The sequence below is a fragment of the Monodelphis domestica genome, chromosome 1 (assembly GCF_027887165.1).
Source record: "Monodelphis domestica isolate mMonDom1 chromosome 1, mMonDom1.pri, whole genome shotgun sequence".
NCBI lineage: Eukaryota > Metazoa > Chordata > Mammalia > Didelphimorphia > Didelphidae > Monodelphis > Monodelphis domestica.
This window is the reverse complement of record NC_077227.1, coordinates 594,019,709-594,040,696: the sequence shown is the minus strand read 5'-3', so window position 1 is coordinate 594,040,696 and position 20,988 is coordinate 594,019,709. Positions and strand designations below refer to the sequence as shown.

Genomic DNA, 20,988 nt, shown 5'->3' with positions numbered 1-20,988 from the left:
CTGCTCTGAGCCTGATTCACCAGCTGAGAAATGGGCACCAGCATCGATTGTTCCAAGACTTTCCTACCCATGCTTTTGGCACCAACTTCCCCCCACACGGGAATAGTGTCCTCTCTCAAGAGTCACCCAGGGCTCACATCTCCTTTACTTCCTGGCGACAGAAGAAACCAGCTTGTAAACCCATTTGTGCTTTATGAACATGAACTACTCTTTCCATGTGATTTTGGAGCTTGAGATCACAGAGAGAGGGTAGTAGAAGGGAAGAGGGCTGAGAGGAAGATACAGCATCATCTCCTTTATTTATACAGGTATATATATTTCTTATTTTTACACACAATGGCTTTCAAAGTGAATTATTTCTAGCCTGGCTCTGTGACCCACTCAGGCCTCACCCCACGTAAGTATCTGGCACACAGCTCGCCCTGTGGCATGGTCCCCACCTTGTCAGGGAAAACAACCCTTTAAGTCTCTAAAAGGGGCTCGAGAGCTCCCCCTTCCTGCCTACACCTGGAGATGGGGAGCGCCCGGCAGAAAAGAAAAATATTCCACCCCCCGAAATGGTCCCGAAGCTCAGCCCCCAAGAGCGCCCAGGTGCCCACTACCCACCATCATGCAGCCCTTCCCTGGGCGCACACCCCCAGCACAGTTCCTCAGGTGAAAAGCGGGGGCATGGGGGAGGGGAAGAAAGCCCTTCAGGAGTGGGCGCTGAGGGCGTGTTGGGCCGCGTAGCGCTGCCGGGCGTGTTTCTCACAGTACAACTCATCGCCCACCCAGAAGTGGCCCCGCATCTTCAGGTTTAGCCCACAGTCCAAACAGGTATAGCAGCCAGGGTGTCGATAGCGCCCATCCTGTATCCGTACAGCCTGGTTCCTGCGGGAGGAGGGAGGAAGTGTTACTAACCAGTAACACCAGCGCGGCAGGAGGCAGTCAGCCAGGTAAGGGTGAGGCGTTCTACGGGGGACCTCGTCTCCTCGGGACCCAGGTGGGCTTGGGAGGAAGGAGCGTAAAAAACACCAGAACGGGAAAGAGTGTCTGGAGCCTGGTTCCTGTGCCCAAAGGAAGGGTCTGGCAGTCTGCCGGCAGCAATCCCCAACGAGAAAACCCGCGTCTAGGGGTCCATCTCAAAACTGATCCTCGTCTCGCTCTCCAAAACTTCCCAGGATTCACAAAAGAGGACAACTGGCGACTTCGCCCTAATCCATTCAGGGGCACAAACCCGGCCCCCAAAACGCATACAAACGCTCACCCAGGCGCATGCCCACATACCCCCAGAAATCTGGGGACTTCAGAGAAATGGAAAGTGGTTCTCCTCCCCCAGAAGGTCAAGCGGAGCCTGAGGTAGGGGCTGTGGGGATTCTCTTGCTTATGGGGTCCGCTTTCTACCCCATTTAAGGAGAAAAAGGGCAGAGAAAAAGTGCAATAGAATAGGAATAGCTGTGAGACGGATTTTGATAGAGAAGAAGAGAAATTCAGAACTAAAGTCCTTCAAAGAAAAAATGATACTCATGGCCTTGCCCGGAGAGCTTGATGCTACTGAAATGACTTTCACATCCAGTATTCCCTCCTCTGGCTTTTTAAAACCTTTTACACCCGGCCCCAACCTTTGTGTGCAGATTCTCCTACGTTTTTATTGCCATTCCCAAGTTCTATAGGCCAACTAAAATGGCTTTTTTTTGCTGTGACTTGCACAGGGCACTCTCCACTCCATCTCTGTGGTTAGGCCCTGGCTGTCCCTCATGCCTGGAATTCGTTCACTCGGAGTAAATCCCTGGTTTCCTTGGAAACTCGGCTCTAGTGCCCTCTTGTCGCACAAAGGCTTCTGTGATCCCTGCAGGGGTAAGGCCCTTCCTGGCTCCACACACCACCCCATCATTATCCACTCAGCCACTAAAGTGCAGCTTTGGCCATGTCACAACACTCCTCAAAGGCCAGTGGTTCAACATTACTTCTAGAATCAAATAGAAAATTCTTTATTTGGGATGTAAAGCTCTTTGCAACCTGGTCTCTTTGTGCCTTCCAGGCTTCTTGTCGCCCTGCACAGACCCCACGACCCAGTGACATCCGCCTCCTCCACCCCTTATCTCCAGGGTTTTTGCACTAACACCCCATGCCTGGAACACCGTCCTTCCTCGATCACCAGCTCTTGGAATTCCTGGCTTCCTTCAACGCTTAGCCCAATGCCACCTTCCTCGGGAGGCCTTTCTGGGTTTTCTCAGCTGCAAGGGCCTCTAAGGTTACCCTTTAGTGCCTGCATTGTGTAGGCACTCATTTATGTACCTGTTGCCTCCCCGAGAGACTGGGAGCGCCTTAAGAACAGGAGCTAGTTTTTGGGTTGTTTTGTTTGTTTTTTTTAAACGGAATGGTAAGGGCTGGGCAGTTGGGATTAAGTGTGCACAGCTAGGAAGCATCTGAGGCCAGTCTTGAGCCCAAGACTTCCTGCCTCCAGGCCTGGTTCTCTATTCACCAAGCCACCCAACCCCAAGAGGGGTGTTTTTGCCCTTTTTTGTAGCCCCTAAGGCTTTAGGATAGTGTTTGACCTTTTTGTGCTTATTGATTGACTGATTAACCTACTCCTCTGAAGGAGATGGAGGAGAGAAGGAAAGAGAGGAGAAAGAGACAAGGTAATAAAGGTGCTCCCTCAAAACTGAAATTTGGGGGCTCAAAATTGGGGGCTTAACCCCCCCAAACAAGTAGGTCTCTCTTCTAACTTAGCCTCACCCTGCCTCAAGTTCCAAGACTGAAGAGAGCCGATTTTGAAGAGGCCTGAGTGGCACCCCGATTCTCTCAGAGACGAGTGTCTGCCCTTCCCCAGAACTAGCACTCCGTTCCCCCATGGCCAGCAGCCACACTCACGTGATGTTGGTGTTGCACTTCTCACAGATGTGAAGTCTGGGCGGCGTGGTCTGGGTAGCGCCAGCTGGCCGGGAGGCCAGGGGACTCAGTGAGCTGGGCAGGAAAGCAGAAGTACCATCTACAGAAAGACAGACAGGGCCAAGGGTCACCTCCCCCTCCGCACCAGAGAACTTCCTTTAGAGACTAATGTCCCCGTCCTACCTCCCCAAGCTAAATCACACACTGCCTTCTTTCATTTAACTGCTTCATGGGTCTTCCTTGGCCCCTGAATGTCTCCACTTTGCAGTCAGGACCCTCCCCGATCCCACCACAGTCTTTTTTGTCTACTTCCCCTTCATATCTACACGGGGCATGGTGGCTGGAACATAGTAAGTGCTTATTATCATTGTCATTTATTTATTAATGTGACTTTAACATTATTTATTAATATTACTATTATATCAGAGATCAATCGGTCAATAAATATTTATGAAGCACCTGCTTTATGCCAGACACTGTACTAAGTACTAAGGATGCAAAAAAGGCTAAAGGTAGTCCCTGTCCTCAAGGAGCTCACAATCTAATCGGGGAGACAAGAAGCAAACAGATATGGACAAACAAGCTATCTGCGATCAAGATGAACAGGAAATGATTAACAAAGGAAGGCGCAGAAATAATTACTTGGAGGAAGAGTTGGGAAATATTTCCTGTAGAAGATGGGACTTTAGTTGGGACTTGGAGAAAATGAAAAGATGAAGAGAAGAAGGGAGAGCACTCTAGCCACGGAAGACAACCAGAGAAAAATGCCCAGAGCGGAGGACTGGAGTGTATTGTTCATGAAACAGCCAGGAGGCCAGTAGCATAACATCAAAGATTCTGTGGCTGTATGAAGACTGGAAGGGAAGGAGAGGCGTAAGTTTGTTTGTTTGTTTGTTTGAGGGGGTTTATGTGAGGAGGCTAGGTTAGGAAGAGCGTTGTACAACAGAGGAATTTGTATTTGATCCTGGAGGTGATAGGGAGCCAGTGGAGTTTATTGAGTAGAGGATAGACGATGCCAGAACCTGTGCTTTAGGGAAATCACTTTAGTGGCTGAATGGGGGATGGCCTGGGCCAGGGAGAGACTCCAGACAGGTATGGGCTGATGAGTGGGGGCAGTGTCAGAGGACAGAAGGGAGGGATTCGAGAGATATTGCAAAGGTGAAATGGACTGGTCTGGGCATCAGCTTGGATATGGGAGTGGGGGGTGAGAGAGTCAGGAATCCGGGATGACTCCTAGGTGGTAAGCCCAGGAAGATGGTGATGCCTTCCACGGGAATAGAGGAGGTCATTGGAGAGGAGGATTTAGGGGGAAAGATAATGAGTTCTGCTTTGGACATAGTAAGATGTGTACTGGACACCCAGTCTGAGGCGCAGCTGGAGACACAGATTGGAGGTCAATGGAGACATTAAGGCAGGAAAGGTGGATGTGAGCATCCTCAGCATAGAGGCGGTCACTAAGTCTAGGGAAGCTGATGAGATCTCCAAGTGTAGTACAGAGGGAGAAGAGAAGAGGGCCAGGGAGGGAAACCTACAGTTAAAAGGGAAGATGTGGATAAGGATCCAGCCCAGGAGACAGAGAAGGAGTGGTCTGAGAAGTAGGAGGAGAACCAGGAAACGGCGGTGGCCAGAAAAGAGAGACAGAGACAGAGGCAGAGAGAGACAGAGAGACAAAGAGAGAGAGAGAGAGAGAGAAGGCAATATTAAGGAGAAGAGGGTGAGTGGCGCGGTCAAAGGCTGCAGAGAGGTCAGGAAAAATGAAGATTGAGAAAAGACCATTGAGTTGGTCAGTGAAGAGATCACTGGAGGGGCAGCTAAGTGGCTCAGGGACAGAAAGCCAGGCCTGGACAGAAAGATCCTTGATTCAAATCTGGCCGCAGACACCGTGATGTCACTTAACCCCAACTGCCCGGATTCTGGGCTGAGAGAGTGGGGGTGATCTATTGGGAGCCAGGGGAGGCCTGAGGAGGGATGGAAAGGTCTGGAAGAGCCACCCTGGAGAATGGGATTGTGAGCTGATGAAGGAGGTAAGCAGGAAGGTCCAGGGGAGGCTGGGCAACCTAAGTTTGTAGTGGATCCAGTTAGAACAGTTATATGGCTCTCCCTGCCTCCACAAAGTAGCCCAAGGTGGGTGTGAGTGTGAAGGCAGCAGGAAATGGTGATAAGGGCTCAGAGAGAGAGTGGAACCAGCTCAACAAGGGGTCAACGGAGGGAAAAGAGGAGAGAGTCGAGAGTGGTTAGTGCAGGGCTGGGAGAAAACGGAGGGCCCCCAGGTTGGGGACTGTGTCCGAAGAGTAGGGGGGGCAGAGGGAGAGATGGAAGGTCGAGTCTGTGTTTCAGGTACGGGGAACTCTTAAACATGGAGGTGGTGGCTCACCATCATTGTGGGTGATAGCACGATCCTTGTGTGCACTGAATTGGAGGGAGGAATAGATGGTGGGGCTTTAGCAGGCTCTCTGGACTCCTGGGGATTCCCCTCCCCAAACCCAAGGCCTGCTTCAGCCCTTACCTTTCTCCTCTGCCTCCAGGGCCTCCTGAAGCATCCTGAAGGAACTGGACTGCCTTGGGGCGGTCCGAGCTTCCAGATTCTCCTGTAACATCTTGAAGACCTCAGAATCTTCCTCAAGGAGATGCCCTCCCCCTTCAAAGTCCACACTGCGGAGAACGAGGCAGGAATCAGAGGGAGGAGACCAAGGAGCGATGGAGGTAGGGAGGAATGGAGGCTGGGGGAGGCCGGAGGAGCAGCAAGAGGGCGGAAAGGCTGGCCATCCCTGGGAGCTGCTTAAGGTGAAAACCTTCACCCCACCCCGGGATCCCCAGGTTCTCCCTCCCCTCCCTGTTTTCAGGGCCCCCTGGCCTCCCAAGGCTCACTGCCTACCTGCGCTTGGGACTCAAGGATCGTTTGGGGCTGGAGGGCTGGGAACCTCGGAAGCCCCCCGGGGAAGGCGGCAGCACCCAGACCGCAGAGTCGCCAGCTCGACCGAGCCCAGCCTGGAGGAAGGAGGAGCAGGAAGAGGATGGGTCAGCCGGGGCGGGCACACCCCTTTCTCCTATCCAGCCAGCTTGTTCTCCTGCTAAACACTAGAGGGCACGGCTTTCTCGCTGACCAAGAAAACGAGCATTCCCCGGGTACAGGAAAGGGCCACCTCAACTTGAGGGCACCTGAGACACCACTTCTTTCCTTTTACAGAGGGGGAAACTGAGACCCATAGGGAGTATTATTTGGGTAGGGGGGGTACAGTGGATTGAATACTGTACCTAGCATCAGAAAGACCTGAGTTCAAATCCCGTCTCAGACGCTTACTAGCTGCATGACCCTGGGCAAATAATTTCACCTTGACCTGCCTCAGTTTCCTCAATTGTAAAATGGAGGTAATAGTAGTGTCTACCTCCCAGGATTGCTGTGGATCAATTAGAAAATAGAAAATGGAAAATAGAAAAAAAAGAAAATTGAGAAAATAGCTGTCCTTAACAGAATGTGTGGCATGCAGCAAGTGTTTAATAAATGCTTATTTCCTCCCTTCTCATCTTTCTTTTATTCTTTCCCTCCTCCCTTATTTCCCTTAATTTTCCTTCCTTTCCTCTTTTCCTTCCCTCCCTTTTTCCTCCCATTCATCCTTCTTTCTTTCCTTCCCTCTTTCCCTCCTTTCCTCCTTTTTCTCTTCTATTTATCTTCCTTATTTCCTTCCTTCCCTTTTTCCTTCCATTCATTCATCCTTCTTTCCCTCACTCCTTTCCTTCCCTTCCTTTTACTCTCCTTTCTCCCTTTCTTCTCTCCCTCTTTCCTGCCTTCCCTTTTTCCTTCCTTTTTTCCTTCCCTCTTTCCCTCCCTCCTTTCCTTTCCTCCCTTTTCTCTTCCATTTATCTTCCTTCTTTCCTTCCTTCCCTTTTTCCTTCCATTCATTCATCCTTCTTTCCCTCACTCCTTTCCTTCCCTTCCTTTTACTCTCCTTTTCCCCTTTCTTCTCTCCCTCTTTCCTGCCTTCCCTTTTTCCTTCCATTTATCCTTCCCTCTTCCCTTCCCTTTTTCCCTCCCTCCTTCTTTCCTTTCTTCCTAAGGCCCACCACCCAGATTTCTTGCCTCCCAGGCCTCAGCACTTTCCACATGCATCCCCAATAGCTCCAAGAAGGCCCCTCGCTTTTATTCCCAAGCTGGAAAGAACTTTGGAGGCCACTGAGTCTGCCTCTCATTTTACAGTGGAGAAGGATGGGCCCTAGAAAAATTAAGTGACTGGTCTGTTTAAGTGCCTTCGGGTCACCAAGGCTGTAAGCTTTCCGAGGGAGGAATGTGAACCTAGGTTCTCTGATCTCAGACCTACTGCTCGAGGCGTAGGGGGATGAACTCTTGAACTCCCTAGGGTCTCTCTGGGTGTGTTCTATACCCTAAGGCTGGAGGAGCAGGTCCCTGCACGGCTTTCTCCCTTACAAAACATCTGTCGTTCAGCTTTACTCCCACAGGCTTTGAGTCCTGCTTATCTATCCCCTGGGAAACTGGCAGAGAGTATATCAATGGGTATCAGTATCTCAGAAGGTCAAGGTTGGAAGGGACCACTGCCCAGCCCATCATTTTGCAGATAATATCACAGAACGGGTGTGGGGGAGAGGGAAAGAGCCAAGATTAGAAGAATCTTCAGAAGCAGTTGGGTGGCTCAATGGATTAAGAGACAGGAGGTCCTGGGTTCAAATCTAGCCTCAGATACTTGCTCACTGTGTGACCCTGGGCAAGTCACTTAACCCCCATTGCCCAGCTCTTGCTACTCTTCAGCCTTGGACCCAATATACAGTATTGTTTCTATGATGGAAGAGAAGGATTAAAAAAAGAAGAAGAAAAAGAGTCTCCTATCTTAGGTCAAGGCCATTCATGGTCACCAGATGCCTCTGAGATGCAGCTGAGAACCCTGGAGTGGTAACTCATTGGTACCTCTGTCATTTTAGGGGTGCCAACTCACCAAGAAGGTGCCCAGGTTCTCTAGGGAAAAAGCCAAGATGAAAAGGAGCTGGTTGTTTGTTTTGAGGCAGCGTGGTGTTATGGAAAGAAATATTGCCTCTGGAACACATATAGTTAAGTGACCACAGGCAAGTAATTTAATTGCTCTGGCCTCAGTTTCCTCATCTATAAAATGGGCATAATAATACCTGCCATACTTAGCCTCACAGGATTGTCGAGGGAAAAATAATGTGATCGTTTCCCCAAACTATAAATCATTGTGCAGATGACAGTTGCTATTAAAGGAGAAAAACATAGAGATGCAATTGGACCAGGGTGATCCAGCAAGGCTTTAAGGAGCTCAAAGGATGAGTAGAGTTTGAAAAAGGAGAATAACAAAAGCCAAGGAGAACAGGGAGAGGCAGGAAAGATTTGGAGGGAAAGATGTGCCTGGTTTGGCGGGGAGCCAGGGCAGCAAGGGAGAGGCGATGCCTCAAAGCCAGCCTTTAGACCACAGGAGGGCTTTGGTCCAAGTCCCTATCGGCACGGGGCCCCTGCCACCAAGAGGCTGTGCCTGGGACGCCTGCCTCACTCGATGCACTCACCACAACTCGAGGCAATATATAGTGGGATACTCGTTCTAGACTTGGGAGGAAGGAAGACCAGAGTTCAAATTCTGCCTCAGACACTTGCCAGCAATGTGACCCTGAATTTCTGGCTGCCTCAATCTCCTCATTTGTAAAATGGGGTTGGGGGTGGCCGGGATGACCTCTGAGGTCCCTTCTGGCCCCAAATCTTTGATGCTTTGAGATCTCTTCTACTAGTGAAATTGGATGTTTCTGAATCTGCTAGATGGATACAATAGAGTCAAGGAGTTGTTTCATTCATATCTGACTCTTCCTACCCCATCTGGGGTTTTCTTGGCAAAAATACTGGTGGTTTGCCATTTCCTCCTCTAGTTCATTTTACAGATAAGGAAACTGAGGGAAGGGTCACCCAGCAAGGCCATGTCAGAGGCTGGATTTGAACTCATGATTCTTCCTGATTCTAAGCCCAGTGCTCTTTCCACTTCACCACCCAGCTTCCCTATAGATGCCTAGAAGTCAGTTCAAATCCAGCCTCAGACACTTGCTAGCTGTGTGACCCTGGGCAAGTCCTCTCACCTCTAGATGCTTCGATGTCCTCGTTTGTGAAATAGAATGACGTGAAAGATAATAGCAGCACCTAATTCTCAGGGTTGTTATGAAAATAAAACAAGATGATATTTTTTAAACCCTTAGCACAGTGCCTGGCACATAGATGGGACTTCATAAAAGTTTGTTTCCTTCCTTTTCTTCTTCCCTTTTTATTTCAGCAGCAGCACCTAGAAAGAGGCTTCAGTGAATAGACTCAGTGAATAGACTGCCAGACCTAGAGTCAGTTCAGATCTGTCCTCAGATACCTCCTAGCTGTGTGACCCTGGGCAAGTCAATTAACCCTGGTTGCGTAGGCCTTGCCACTCTTTTCTCTTGGAATTGAAACTAAGACAGAAAATAAGGGTTAAAAAAAAGGACACTTGGACCCAGGGCCTTCCTTACATAAGAATTTGGGGCCAACAATAATGGCAACTGTTGTTTTTATTAAAAACAAATATAATATCTAAATATAATTATTAATAAATTTTAAAGCTAGCATTTACCAGCATTTTAAAATTTACAAAGTGATTTATAAATACTCCCTTATTTGATCCTCATAATACACTTCAGAGGTAGGTGCTATTATTATCCTTTCCTTCCCTCCATTCTTCCTTCCATTCATATTTCATATTTTCCCTTCTTCCTTCTTTCCTTCCTTCTTTTCCTTCCATTCATCCTTCCTTTTCTCCCTTCTTTCCTTCGCTCCCTTTTTCCTTCCATTCATCTTTCATTTTTCCCTTCCTCCTTCCTTTCCTTCCCTCCCTTCTTCCCTCCATTCTTCTTTTATTTTTCCCTTCCTCCTTTCCTTCCCTCTCTTTTTCCTTCTATTCATCCTTACTTTTCTCCCTTCTTGTTTCCTTCTCTCCATTTTTCCTTCCATTCATCCTTCTTTCTTCCCTCTCCTCCTTCTTCCCTTCTCTTCCTTTTTCAGACAAGAAATTTTACAGACAAAGAAACTGAGACAGACAGAGATTAAGTGACTTGTCCCGTCACAGACCTAGCAAATGTCTGGAGCAGGTCTTGAACTCAGACCTTCCTGACTCAGAACCCATCTTTCTACACACCACATCACACCACAGCCTGTGCCCAGGACAAGCACAGGAAGCATGTCCCCTGTGGGAAAGAAGAGACATGAGAGTGCCCCCAAAGGGAAGACATTGACCCCAAGATATCAATTTCAAGGCTATGCTGAATGGCAGAATGGGACAGGGGAGAAGTCCACCCCAGCCCACCTCCAGAGAGCTTTCTATTTTAACTAATCAGTCTTGGTTACTAAGCTAAGCTTTATGATTCTACATTGTTAAAGAACTGTACATGTTATCCTTGAAATTTGTTGCTCTAGGACAAAGCTCCAGTCACCTCGCCTTAGTTGAAGCTTTTCTAGGACCCCAGGGCTCCATGTGAATCTCAGAGGGTCGAAGCAGAGGCATCTTCCAGACCCTGGAAACCTCTCTGGGCTAACCCCACCTTGACTCTCTTCCCTCAGCTTCCATTTCTCCCTAATCCTGTACAGTCTCTAACCTTCCAGGCTGATTTCCTCATGCTCTCCTGATCCATAAACTACACTCCTACCTTTATTCATGCTCTCTTCCCACACTTTCCACCTCCCTAGTCCAACATCTCTTCCTAACTTTTTTTAACTTAACTTTCAAGGTTCAGATCAAGTCCTACATCTTCCACAAAGCCTCTCCTGACCTCCCAGAGAGCTCTCCCTTCCCTGAATTTCTACTAACCTTCATTTTTCTGTGATTAGTCGTTTTCAGGTGTGTCTGACTCTTTGTGACCCCAATTGGGGTTTTCTTGAACAAGGAAACTGAAATGGTTTGCCATTTCCTTTTCCGGTGCATTTTATAGATGAGGAAAATGAGGCAAATAAGGTTAGGTGACTTGCTCAGGGTCTCAGGACTAGAAAGGGACTGAGGCTGAATTTGAACTCAGGAAGATGAGTATTCCTGACTCCAGGTCTAGCACTCCATCTATCTACTGTGCCTCACAGTTCTCCTTGAAACAAAAGACAACCAAATTTTAAAAAAATCTTGGAAAGAGAGAACATGCCTTAAAAAAAAACAACTTTACTTTCCATCTTAGTAACAGAAAGGCAAGGGCTAGGCAAAAGGGGTTAATTGACTTGCCCAGGGTCACACAGCCAGGAAGTGTCTGAGGACAGATCTGAAGTGACTCCAGACCTGGCAGAGCCACCTAGCTGCCCAAGACCCCATCTTTCTGCTCTCTCCCTTACAGCCTCCTGCATCATGGTGGTCCTAGTCTTTATCAGCCATTTGACCAACCTGGTCAAACCTTTCTCACAAAAGCCTGGCCCTTCTGCCCCATCCTCCATCCCCAGAAACCCTCGCCCCACGGGAGGCCAGCTCTGGGGGCTAGCCGGACACTCCTCCCCTGACCCCAGCAGCTGGATCCCATAGCTCTCGCCCCCCAACAGCTGAAGTCCATCCCAAGAGCCCCCTCGCCCTCCACGTAAGGGGGCTTAGGCCATGGCCGGTCAAGGGACAGAACGCACATGGGAGGAGGACATCCGTCGAGTCAGAACATGCCAGGCACTGTCTACACCATCAAAAAATAGAGAAGCAGGCTTAGAATGAGGAAGAACAAGCCCTGCAGCAGGGGGAGGGGGATGCTTGGAAGGGGAGAAGAATTTCTCAGGAGATGGAGTGGGAGCCAAAAGGGAAGCGTCCCAATAACAGCAGCAAAACTATTTCACTCTCAGCCCAAGAGAAACACAAAAGGAAGGAGGAAGCCAACAAGTGTGGGGGCTGAGGCTTTCGGGAATTGAGAAAACTGAGGGGAGGTAGTGAACAGCCCCGGCACAAAGGAACCCATCCCATGGGGGCAAAACTGCTCTTGGCCCTCCGGGGAAAAGAAGTGAGCGGTGGGAGAACCTCCCTCTCTCCCCCTGGGGTCCTGGGGCGAGGCAAGCCCAGGTGGTACCGTGGCAACCCCTGCCTCCTTCTTCTTCCCAGCATCCTTACCTGCCGGCTGCTCAGCTGGCCCCGAGAGCTCAGGTGTTCGGCAGGGGAACAGGACAAGCTCTGGAAACTGAAGAGAAAAGCAGAGAGCTTTGACTCTGGTTTGACGACGGCTACCCATTCCCCTCTAAGAATTATGGGAGAAGGGGCTGAACACAGAGGCTACAACAGAGGTTTCCAGCCCATTAAATGTGAAACTGGACCCAGGTGGCCTCGTCCCCCGACTCTCACCTGCTGCCAGTCACCACCTCTCCCGGCAGGGTGTGGAAGGTGGCAGGGGGTGGAGTGGAAAAAGAGCTTCGAGATGGTGGAGGGCTGAGGGAGGCTGGACTGGAGTAAGAGGACCGGAGGGAAGTCTGGCTGTCAGTTCTGGTCCTTGTGGGGTTCTGGAAAGAGAAGAGATTCAATTCCAGGCCAAGGAGACTTTAGGAAGGACTCCCAAGGCCCCCGTGGGCAGGACAGCGATGGGGAGCGGATGTCTCACCTGGAAACAGGAGGCCCATTCCAGGGGACTCCCACCATTGGCCTGGCCGGGAGAGGATGCCCGGGACCTGGGGATGGGAGAAGGAAGAGACTGATGGGGAAGATCTTCAAATATCAAAGCGGGTCAGGCTCTCAAGGGTCACCCCTCCAGGAGGGGACCTGAAGTCCAACCCCCTCATTTAAGATAAGGATACTAAACGGGGAAATGATTTTCTCGAGGTCGAGCTGGAAGAGCTCAAACTGAAAGCCAGATGCTCTTATCTCACACCCTGCACCCCATCATTTTGTCTGGCCCTTGGCCAGAGGGTCACTCTCGGCCAAAGCAGTTGATTTCTGTCTCTCTGCACTTTCACATTTAGATGGCTTAGTAAGCTTTTTGTGAGCATTTTATTCACCCTGATGGGGTCTCCAAAACAGTATGGAATTTGAATTGGAAATCCCCACTTCTGCTTTTATTGAGACCCTATTTTTCACTGAATTTTAAATAATATTTAATTTTTTATTCAGAAACAAAGTGACTCCCGAGGTCACGCAGTCAGTTAGTGACCGAGCTAGGAAGAACCTAGGTCTTTCCACTCCCAGTCTGATGATCTTTTCCCTACAAACCTGTCCCAAACAGAAGACTTCACCCACTTTCTGGCTCAACCCTTTATCAAGTAACTGAGTCCTGAGCCCTTAGACCCAGGAGTGGGACTCCAAAGGAAATAGGCTCGCCAGGCCGAGGGCCACAGAACCTTTCTTTCTGTCACTTTATCTGTAAAGCAAGGATGCAGGAGGCAGCATGAGGCTCATGGCCCGATTCTGAGGGTCGAATGAGACTAATAAAATTAAGGGCTAGCATTTGTGGAATGCATTATGGTTTGCAAAGCATTTGACGTCTATTACCTCATTTGATCCTTACAACAATCCTGAGAGGTAGCTGCTTACTATGCCCGTTTTACAATCAGGGGAACTGAGGCAGGCAGCGGTCAAGCGATTTGCTCAGGGCCCCCAGCTAGTAAGCGTCTGAGTCAGGATTTGCACTCGCTCTCCCCGCTGGGCCACCTGGCTGCCTCTCTGTGTGTGCTGAAGCCATCTACGCTTCCATAGGGTAGGGCCACCCAGTCGTGCCACTGCCCTTACTTCGACCCTGTTCTGGACACCCCTTCTAGAGCCTTCTCTAGGCTTAGGAATGGTCTTGAACTGAGCACTGGAAGTCATTGAGGGGCCAGGAGCCAGGCCACGGATAAGGGCTGGGGGTGGGGTGTCCGGGAGGAGGAAGGAGGTGACCCCCTCCCCTCCCCTCCCTGCGCAGCCTTGTCCTAAGCGCCACCACATCAATTCTTACATGTCTGGCCACTTCAGGGGAGGGGGAGAGGGGCCCGCCACAGAACACCCCTCTACCCTTCTGATTCCCGCAGAAGCGAGCCCAAGGCGGGCAGAGGGGGTGGGAGGCTCAGGAGGGCAGGGAACCCGGGGCAGCCACAAAGGAGGGATTGGCCGGAGAGGCCTTGACCCGCCAGGTCCTGAGGGACTTGGCTGCAGACTCACCAGCCCCGGCCATGGGTCGGAGGGGGAGGCTGGATCGTGTTCTCGACTCCCCCACCCCTACTCAGGCTGTTGCCTGCTGTGGATTTTGGTCCTATTCCCAGATGCCATGAGGCCCTTCCCGGCCTCAGGAACCACTTCTGTAAACACTCGCAGCCCAGAAAGGCATGAAGGAGTGGCTGGAAGAAACCAAGGATGGCAGCCGCAGAGGGCCCTCAGGTCTACCAGATCTGGCCACCCAACTGGGTCGTGCCCAAGGCGCCAACGTCCCCTGGAGATCATGGCGGCCTCCGGCCCTGGGAGAGGGGGCGGCACGGAGGGACAGACGGTGCCCTCTCCCCAAGCCAGAGGCCGTGACTCAGGCCAAAGGGAGCTCCTCCCGGAGGTATCTCCTGGCTTGGGGATCTCTCCATTCCTGGTCTCTGAGTCACCAGGGGAGCCAACCCCAGACAAGCCACCTGTTTCCCCCATAACCCTTGCCCTCAGGCTCAACACCCCACCATAGCCGCTGGAAGGGGGAGAGAAGAGCCTGGAAAGGGAGGAGAGTTGGGCGATGGCAGGGAGTGAGACGCTTGCCATGCAGACGCCCCGCCGGGACCCCAGCCTGGAGGGATACTGCGCCTGCTTCGAGATGCCAGGGGGGACCCCGCTCAGGAGAGACGCCAAATCACAGCGGCTTCCCCCTCACTCCTGAGGAGCCCACATATCCCGCCCATGCTCACGCCCTGCACACTCCCAGGAACCAGTCAAACCTGGGCAACCGGGTGCTCGATGCCAACCCGCCCTGCCCTGCCCGTCGCTGCACACCGAGGTTGGGAGCCCCCACCCTCCATGAGCTTACAGGAATGGGGGTGCCCACCCAGCTTCCCTCTGACCAGTACTGCCTCTGCCCAGAAGCTCCATGCCAAAGGAGGGATCCCCCAAGCCTTTTGGGGGCCCTGGACCATGCCGGTGGTGAGTGGGTAAGGGGAGACACTCATCTCCTTAGGTAGAGAGGGGCCCCCAAACTACCTGTCCAGCTGCAACCGCAGAGGGGACGGGCTCTGTCTGATCTTACTCTGGGCCTCCGCGTGAAGCATGCCCCCCGCGCTCTCCCCATTGATGGCCACAATGACGTCCCCGGGTCGGAGGTCAGCAGCTTCGGCTTTTCCCCGCTCAGTCACCTTCAGAGGATAAGGAACGGTGGGTCAGAAGGGGCTCGGCTTAGGGTATGGAGCGATTCCCTTCTCCTTCCCCCCAAACTGTAAAAATACATCCCTGCCATCTCCCCGCTCCGGGCATCCATCCCGCCTATGTCCGAAGGCCTTGTTCTCAGCTGACCTTCGAGAAACAACAGTTCAGGCACCGTCTTCCCCGGGAGAGTTGCATTTCCCTAGAGGGCTCCCCATATTGGAAAATCCCTAAAGACCTCATTTCTAATGGTGAAATTTCAGGCACGGTGATAGTTTTGGCCTATAGCTTCTCGAATAACTCTCAAATAGGACCCCCTCCGTCTTGTGCCCAGATGGGGGGCGGGGAAGACGGCACTAAGCCTGATCTCTGGGCCTCTCACGATAATAATCACCCAAGATAGTTACCAGTGATTAGGGGGAGAGGGAGAACAAGAACAGGCCCTATAGTTAGACACTTGTAATTCCCTGGAAGCCTGGACCAAAATACACCCCCCCCCCTTATTTCCAGAGCAATGGCACCCCTCCCCTTCAATCCCTTCCAGATACAGATTTTTCTAAAGTAGCTCAGTAGCGAAGTGTGTGTGGGGTGAACATCAGGTGTTTACTCTTAATAATAATAGCTAACACTTATATGGCGATTTAAGGTTTGCAAAGCCCTTTGCCCAAATGATCTCATTTAACTTGGATGCCAATTTGCCTCCTAGTCTTAGCCCTTACCTTGGACACCACAATGGGCATGTGGAAATCTCTGCCCCCCGTGATGCGGAAGCCCCAGGGCGCAGGCCCTATTACATCCACAGTCAGCGCCATGTCTGAGAAAGGAAAGAAAGAAACAAGATGGCAGCCCGGGGAGGAGACCGGGATGGCTGAGCCCCAGCGAACAATCACACTGAGGCTGTGGGGCAAGGGGAGAGGAAGTGACTAAACCCACTGCAGAGGCACAGTAACACTTCTCCCCGCATGCCCCCTCCTTGTGTCCTAAGAACTAGAGACTCCCAGGAAATCAGCTGCCCACCGTGGTGCCCAGGGGGCTTTGAGAGGAGATTGTGTGGGGGGGAACCACTGTCTTTCCTCTCTGTCCTCCCATCATGCAGTGCTCTCATGCCCCACAAGGCTGCTGGTCTCTAAAACCCACAATATAACCTATTTCCTCTTGCCACTCCCACACTTCAGGAGGTAGGGGAAGAGGAAGAGGTTGTGAGAGAGCCCAGAACTCAGGGGTCAGAAGCCCTCAAAGGCCAGAAAAGGTGGGTCTGTGCCAGCTCGTGCACGGGTCTGTGCAGGCACACTTCGGACCCCACACCCAGGATGGACAGCACCCTATACGAGCCCCAAAGAGGACCGAGTGTTTGGGAAAGACCAGCACTTCTCAGAGGAAGGAGGCCATCTCCCCATCATCCATCAACCCATGTCGCCCTCTGGGGTGTTTGCTTGCCCTCAGAGCAGCCATGCTAGGGTTTAAAAAAAAAAAAAAAGCCTTCTAAGTCCTTTGACATGTCAAGAACACCCATTGCTTGGTGCTAGCCAGGCCATGGGAGGCAACCTGCTCTTGGAGTCATCAGACAAGCCTGGTGGTGGGGCTCTGGGTGCTCTGGGGTGGTGCCTGGCAGGACGAGGGATGGGCATCCTTTCCTTCCTCTTCCCTTTCTTTGGGCAAGGAAACTTTTCCAGCAGTCCTGCCCTTTAGAGACTTTCCTGACCCTTTAGTCCCTAAGCTGGGATTGGGCAGGAAGTATGTATGCCAGGCTGGGATACCAGCGGGCCAGATACCCACCCAGCTAGGTTCTAAGCACCCTTCCCTGCATCCTGTCCATCCAAGCTCGGTCTCTAGACCTCTGCCACATATAACCGGTGCCATCCCTTCTCCACCCCCACCTCCCATAATTCACCCCTGGAATTTACCTGGAATGCCCAGCTGCCTTTTGAGAACACCAATACAAGATCCCTAAGAAAAGAAGAATCTCTTTTCTAAGTACACTTTCCTACTCCGACCCCTCCACCCCGTCCCAAGCACATTTCTCAAGGCTCCCCGCTCCCCTTCAGCCCTTGACCCCTTCTCTTAGACTCCCAGAGTCTGATTTTCTGACTTTTCCACCTGGCTTCATCTTGGCGACATATCTTGCCAGAACCCAGGAACCAAAGCCAGCCGGTCTCATTATGACAGCACTGCGCAGGCAGTTATGAGATACTGGGAAAGCACTCAGCTAGTCTTCAGACCTTTGAGCTGAGTGGACTCTGGCTCCTTGGCTCTGATCAGAGGCGCCAAGACTCCCTCCCAGCTTTCCCCAAATAGGGTGACTTCCCCAGTTCTGGGGCCAAAGTACCTGGCAGGTTGGAATCTGCCTTTTAGTAAGATAGCCGCTTCCACCTACTAGAGGTTGGGGGCCCAGGTATGGTAGGCTGAGGTGTTTGGGGAGAGAAGGGGAGGAATAGGAGACAGAGCATACCAGTAAGGAGGATGGAGATGGTGAGAACCAAGAGGAGAGGCGGGGGACTATAGAAGGGAAATGGGGGGGGGCGTAGATGGGGTGTGGGGATGGAGGATAAGGGCAGGAAGGGAGGACGGAAGAGAGCAGGAGACCGGAGCAGAAAAAGGAGAGACAGAAGCACGGGAGTGGAGACGAGGCAGGAGAGGAGAGGGGAAACAGAATCAGGACGGAGGCAGGAGTGAGGAAAAGAGGACAGGAAAAGGCAGCTGGGTTTGGGGGGCAGGTAGAGACAGGGTGCAGGAGGGCACAGTCAGGGTTACAGGAAAGCGAGGAAGGGCGCACGAGAGATGAAAGGGCAGAAGACAGAAGACGCTGCGGGGGCCAGAAGATCAGAGACGCAGGAGAAAGGAGGCCCAGGGAGCCTCGGAGGCAAGGAGGAGGAACGCGAAAGGGGCAGGTGGGTGCTGCCACCCTAACCTGTACGGACCGGGCCGTCCTTACCTGGCTGGCTCGGGCCGCTGGGGCCGCCAGTCCGCCCGGGCTAGGGAATGGAGCGCAAGTAGGTTAAGAGTGGGCAGCTGTTGCTCTCACCGCCGCCGCAGCTCGTCAGCTCTAGGGAGAGCCCGCCCGGGGCTCCGGGAGGTGCCTCCGCCCATGTGATCCGGGGCCGCCCCTGAAGTGGTGAGCTGCGCCCCGGAGCCTCCTCCCAGGCCAGCCGAAGCGCTGGGGTCGCTGCCCTAGGGGCAGTACCCTGGTCTGCGGGGCGGAGCAGAAGGGCAGCGCCCCCCGCCCCCCATCCCATTTCTGCTGGAGAGTTTCACTCCCCTCCAGCTGCGCTGAGAGAGGCGGATCAAGCTCCTACCCGAGACGCTCACGGATAAGTTTAAATCCATCTCCTGCTCCCTCAAAGGGCTGCCCTTAGATGAAAGTCTCCAGATCTTCTTCGAAAACCTGAAGCTTCGAAGATCTCCCTTGTCAGCCCTGCGCTGTGTTCCCCATTCCTTCCTCAGTTTCCCCTCACCCCAGTGCGCCTAAAACTGAGGCTGCCCCTATGAGAGAGTGAGAGGGAAAATGGGCTATGAGTGTGGTGTACTGGACCCCGTGGGTCTGGGTTACTGTCTCCAGACCCTTCTCAATCCAAACATGGGCCCGGTCTTCTCAAAATGGGGGAGGGGAGGTGAACTTTGGGCTTGGAGTCTGGAAAGCTCTGTTCAATTCCAGTTCCACCTCTGACATTGACTGGTTGTATGATTATGGGTGATCGACTTGATGCGTCTGAGCCTCAGTCTCCTCAATTGTTAAAAAAAAAAACACTAATGCAAATAAAACTTTTTTTTTGTTGTTGCAAACCTTAAAACACTATTTGAGGGGGCCACTCAGTGGATTGAGAGCCAGACCTAAAGATGGAAGTCCTGGGTTCAAATTTGACCTCAGATACTTCCTAGCCATGTGACCCTGGGCAAGTCACTTAACCCCCATTGCCTAGCCCTTACCACTCTTCTGCCTGGGAACCAATGCACAGTATTGATTCTAAGACGGATGATAAGGGTTTTAAAAACACACTATTTGAATGTCAGTACTTGTCTTCACTCCTTACTGTCTGTTAACTGTCAATGGCCCCTCTAATGCCAATAACTGGACAATTAACAGGGGAGGGGGAAAGGCGCATGATATAGTAGAAAGGGACCTGAACCCAGATGAGACCAGACACCTGAGTTCATTCCAACTACACCCAATTTATGTGACATCAGACAAGTCACTTAATCTCTTTGAACCTCAGTTCCCCTCACCTGCAAAATGGGAATGATATTTGGCACTTCATACCTCCCTTTAGGAAAGTACTTTGTGCAACCATAGAAATGTGAGCCAATGTGAATTATAAGGAACATGAGTTTCCTTGTCCATTGAAGGTTCCTACATATATAGTCAATTAGTCCTCCATTGTTTACTTCTTTAAGGAGCAAGGGAGGGTGGTGTCTATCTCCTAAAAAAAAAAATATATATATATATATATATACTTATATATATTTAAGCCCTTACCTTCTGTATTAGAATTAATACTGTGTATCCCTTTCAAGATAGAAGAGCTAGGTTAAGTGACTTGCCCAGGGTCACACAGCTAGGAAGTGTCTGAGGCCAGATTTAAACCCAGAACTTCCCATCCCAGATTCTCCATCCACTGACTGCTGTCCCCTCAAATTTAAGTTGCTTGGTCCAGACGTCTTTCTTTCCCCAGGTCTCATCCACTTTGTTGATTTTAATGTGATTTCATCAGAAAAACATGTTGAGTAGACAAAGCCAGTGGACACACGGGAGAATTTGCCTCTATCTGTCCCCTGTAGCTTGATGCTGCCTAGACACCCTTTCACTGAAGACACCCATTCACAGGCCCCCATTAGAGATAGCCAGTCATACCTCATCCTTCTTCTGGTGACTGTCTTTCATAGCTTCATCCCTCACCTGGATACAAGCCCATCCCTTTCTGTGGAGGCTCCCACTCACACTTTTACCTCTCCACTGGAGACATCTACTCCCACTCCACTCCCCACTGGTGTCAGCTATTCACATCCCCTCAGCTGGAAGCACACCCACTACTTTCTACCCTCACCCTGTACCTTTCAACTAGGGCCACTTGCTCCCAGCTCATCCTTCTAAGGGTGCCAGCTACTTATAACCCCACCCCAGACCTTATGTCATCTAATTATCCAGTGATACCCCCCCATGCCTCCTACCTGGACACTCAATCATATACCCCACCCCTCCACTGCTGACCCCTGAGCAAGCCCCTGACCTGCCATAGGAATCTCCCACTCACACCTACCCCTCCACTCTAGAGATACCTTTTCTCCCTTTAGTGGCTCCATGGAGGGCATTGTGGGAGGTGGTGATGTCCTCTGGTCAGAGGATGTAAGAAGAGGAAATCTGGGTGGACACCTTTATTCCTGCAAACTCAGTGCAGTATGAGTGCTCCTGATTTAGGTGTACAGCTATGGACAGGGCAGGCAGGCAAAGACTGCAGTCTGGAAATGCCAGGGGTCAGTAAAAACCGAGCCATTCTGGACACAGCATAGAGTTTGCTGCTCTAATGTAGCCCACTCCTAGCATGTAGGTCTTGTGGAGAAGATGGAGATATTGTGGATTAGACCTTAAAACAAGGGGCAGCTAGATGGCTCAGTGGCTGGAGAGCCAGGCTTGGAGACAGGAGGTCCTGGATTCAAATGTGGCCTCTGACACTTCCCTAGCTGTGTAACCCTGGGGAAGCCATTTAACCCCAATTGCCTAGCCCTTATCACTCTTTTGCCTTGGGTGGAAAGAAGAAGAAGAAGAAGAAGAAGAAGAAGAAGAAGAAGAAGAAGAAGAAGAAGAAGAAGAAGAAGAAGAAGAAGAAGAAGAAGAAGAAGAAGAAGAAGAAGAAGAAGAAGA

The 20,988-nt window shown here is 51.3% G+C and overlaps 1 protein-coding gene across 2 annotated transcripts; it reads right to left on the bottom strand.

The window, feature by feature from the left end:
- Nucleotides 1-280: 280 nt before the first annotated feature.
- Nucleotides 281-18,239, bottom strand: PDLIM2 (PDZ and LIM domain 2). 2 transcript variants are annotated; one of them, XM_056813695.1, is made up of 11 exons: nucleotides 18,067-18,239; nucleotides 17,039-17,081; nucleotides 15,854-15,948; nucleotides 14,976-15,127; nucleotides 12,439-12,505; nucleotides 12,186-12,340; nucleotides 11,958-12,024; nucleotides 5,747-5,859; nucleotides 5,378-5,523; nucleotides 2,854-2,971; nucleotides 281-870 (listed from the first exon to the last, which is right to left on the bottom strand). In XM_056813695.1, exons 3-11 carry the CDS (start codon nucleotides 15,944-15,946, stop codon nucleotides 693-695), a joined length of 1,089 nt encoding a protein of 362 aa, XP_056669673.1. In that variant the 5' UTR covers nucleotides 15,947-15,948; nucleotides 17,039-17,081; nucleotides 18,067-18,239; the 3' UTR covers nucleotides 281-692. The 2 variants fall into 2 exon arrangements, with proteins under 2 accessions (XP_056669673.1, XP_007476540.2); XM_007476478.3 differs by lacking the exon at nucleotides 17,039-17,081.
- Between the last annotated feature and the right edge of the window lie 2,749 nt (nucleotides 18,240-20,988).

Coding starts and splice junctions, on each gene's coding strand:
- PDLIM2 (XM_056813695.1), bottom strand. CDS start 15,946: ATGGCGCTGACTGTGGATGTAATAGGGCCTGCGCCCTGGGGCTTCCGC. Junction 5,860..11,957: donor GCCAGCTGAGCAGCCGGCAG/GTAAGGATGCTG, acceptor TCCTTCCTCCAG/GCTGGGCTCGGTCGAGCTGG. Junction 2,972..5,377: donor CCTGGAGGCAGAGGAGAAAG/GTAAGGGCTGAA, acceptor GTCTTTCTGTAG/ATGGTACTTCTGCTTTCCTG.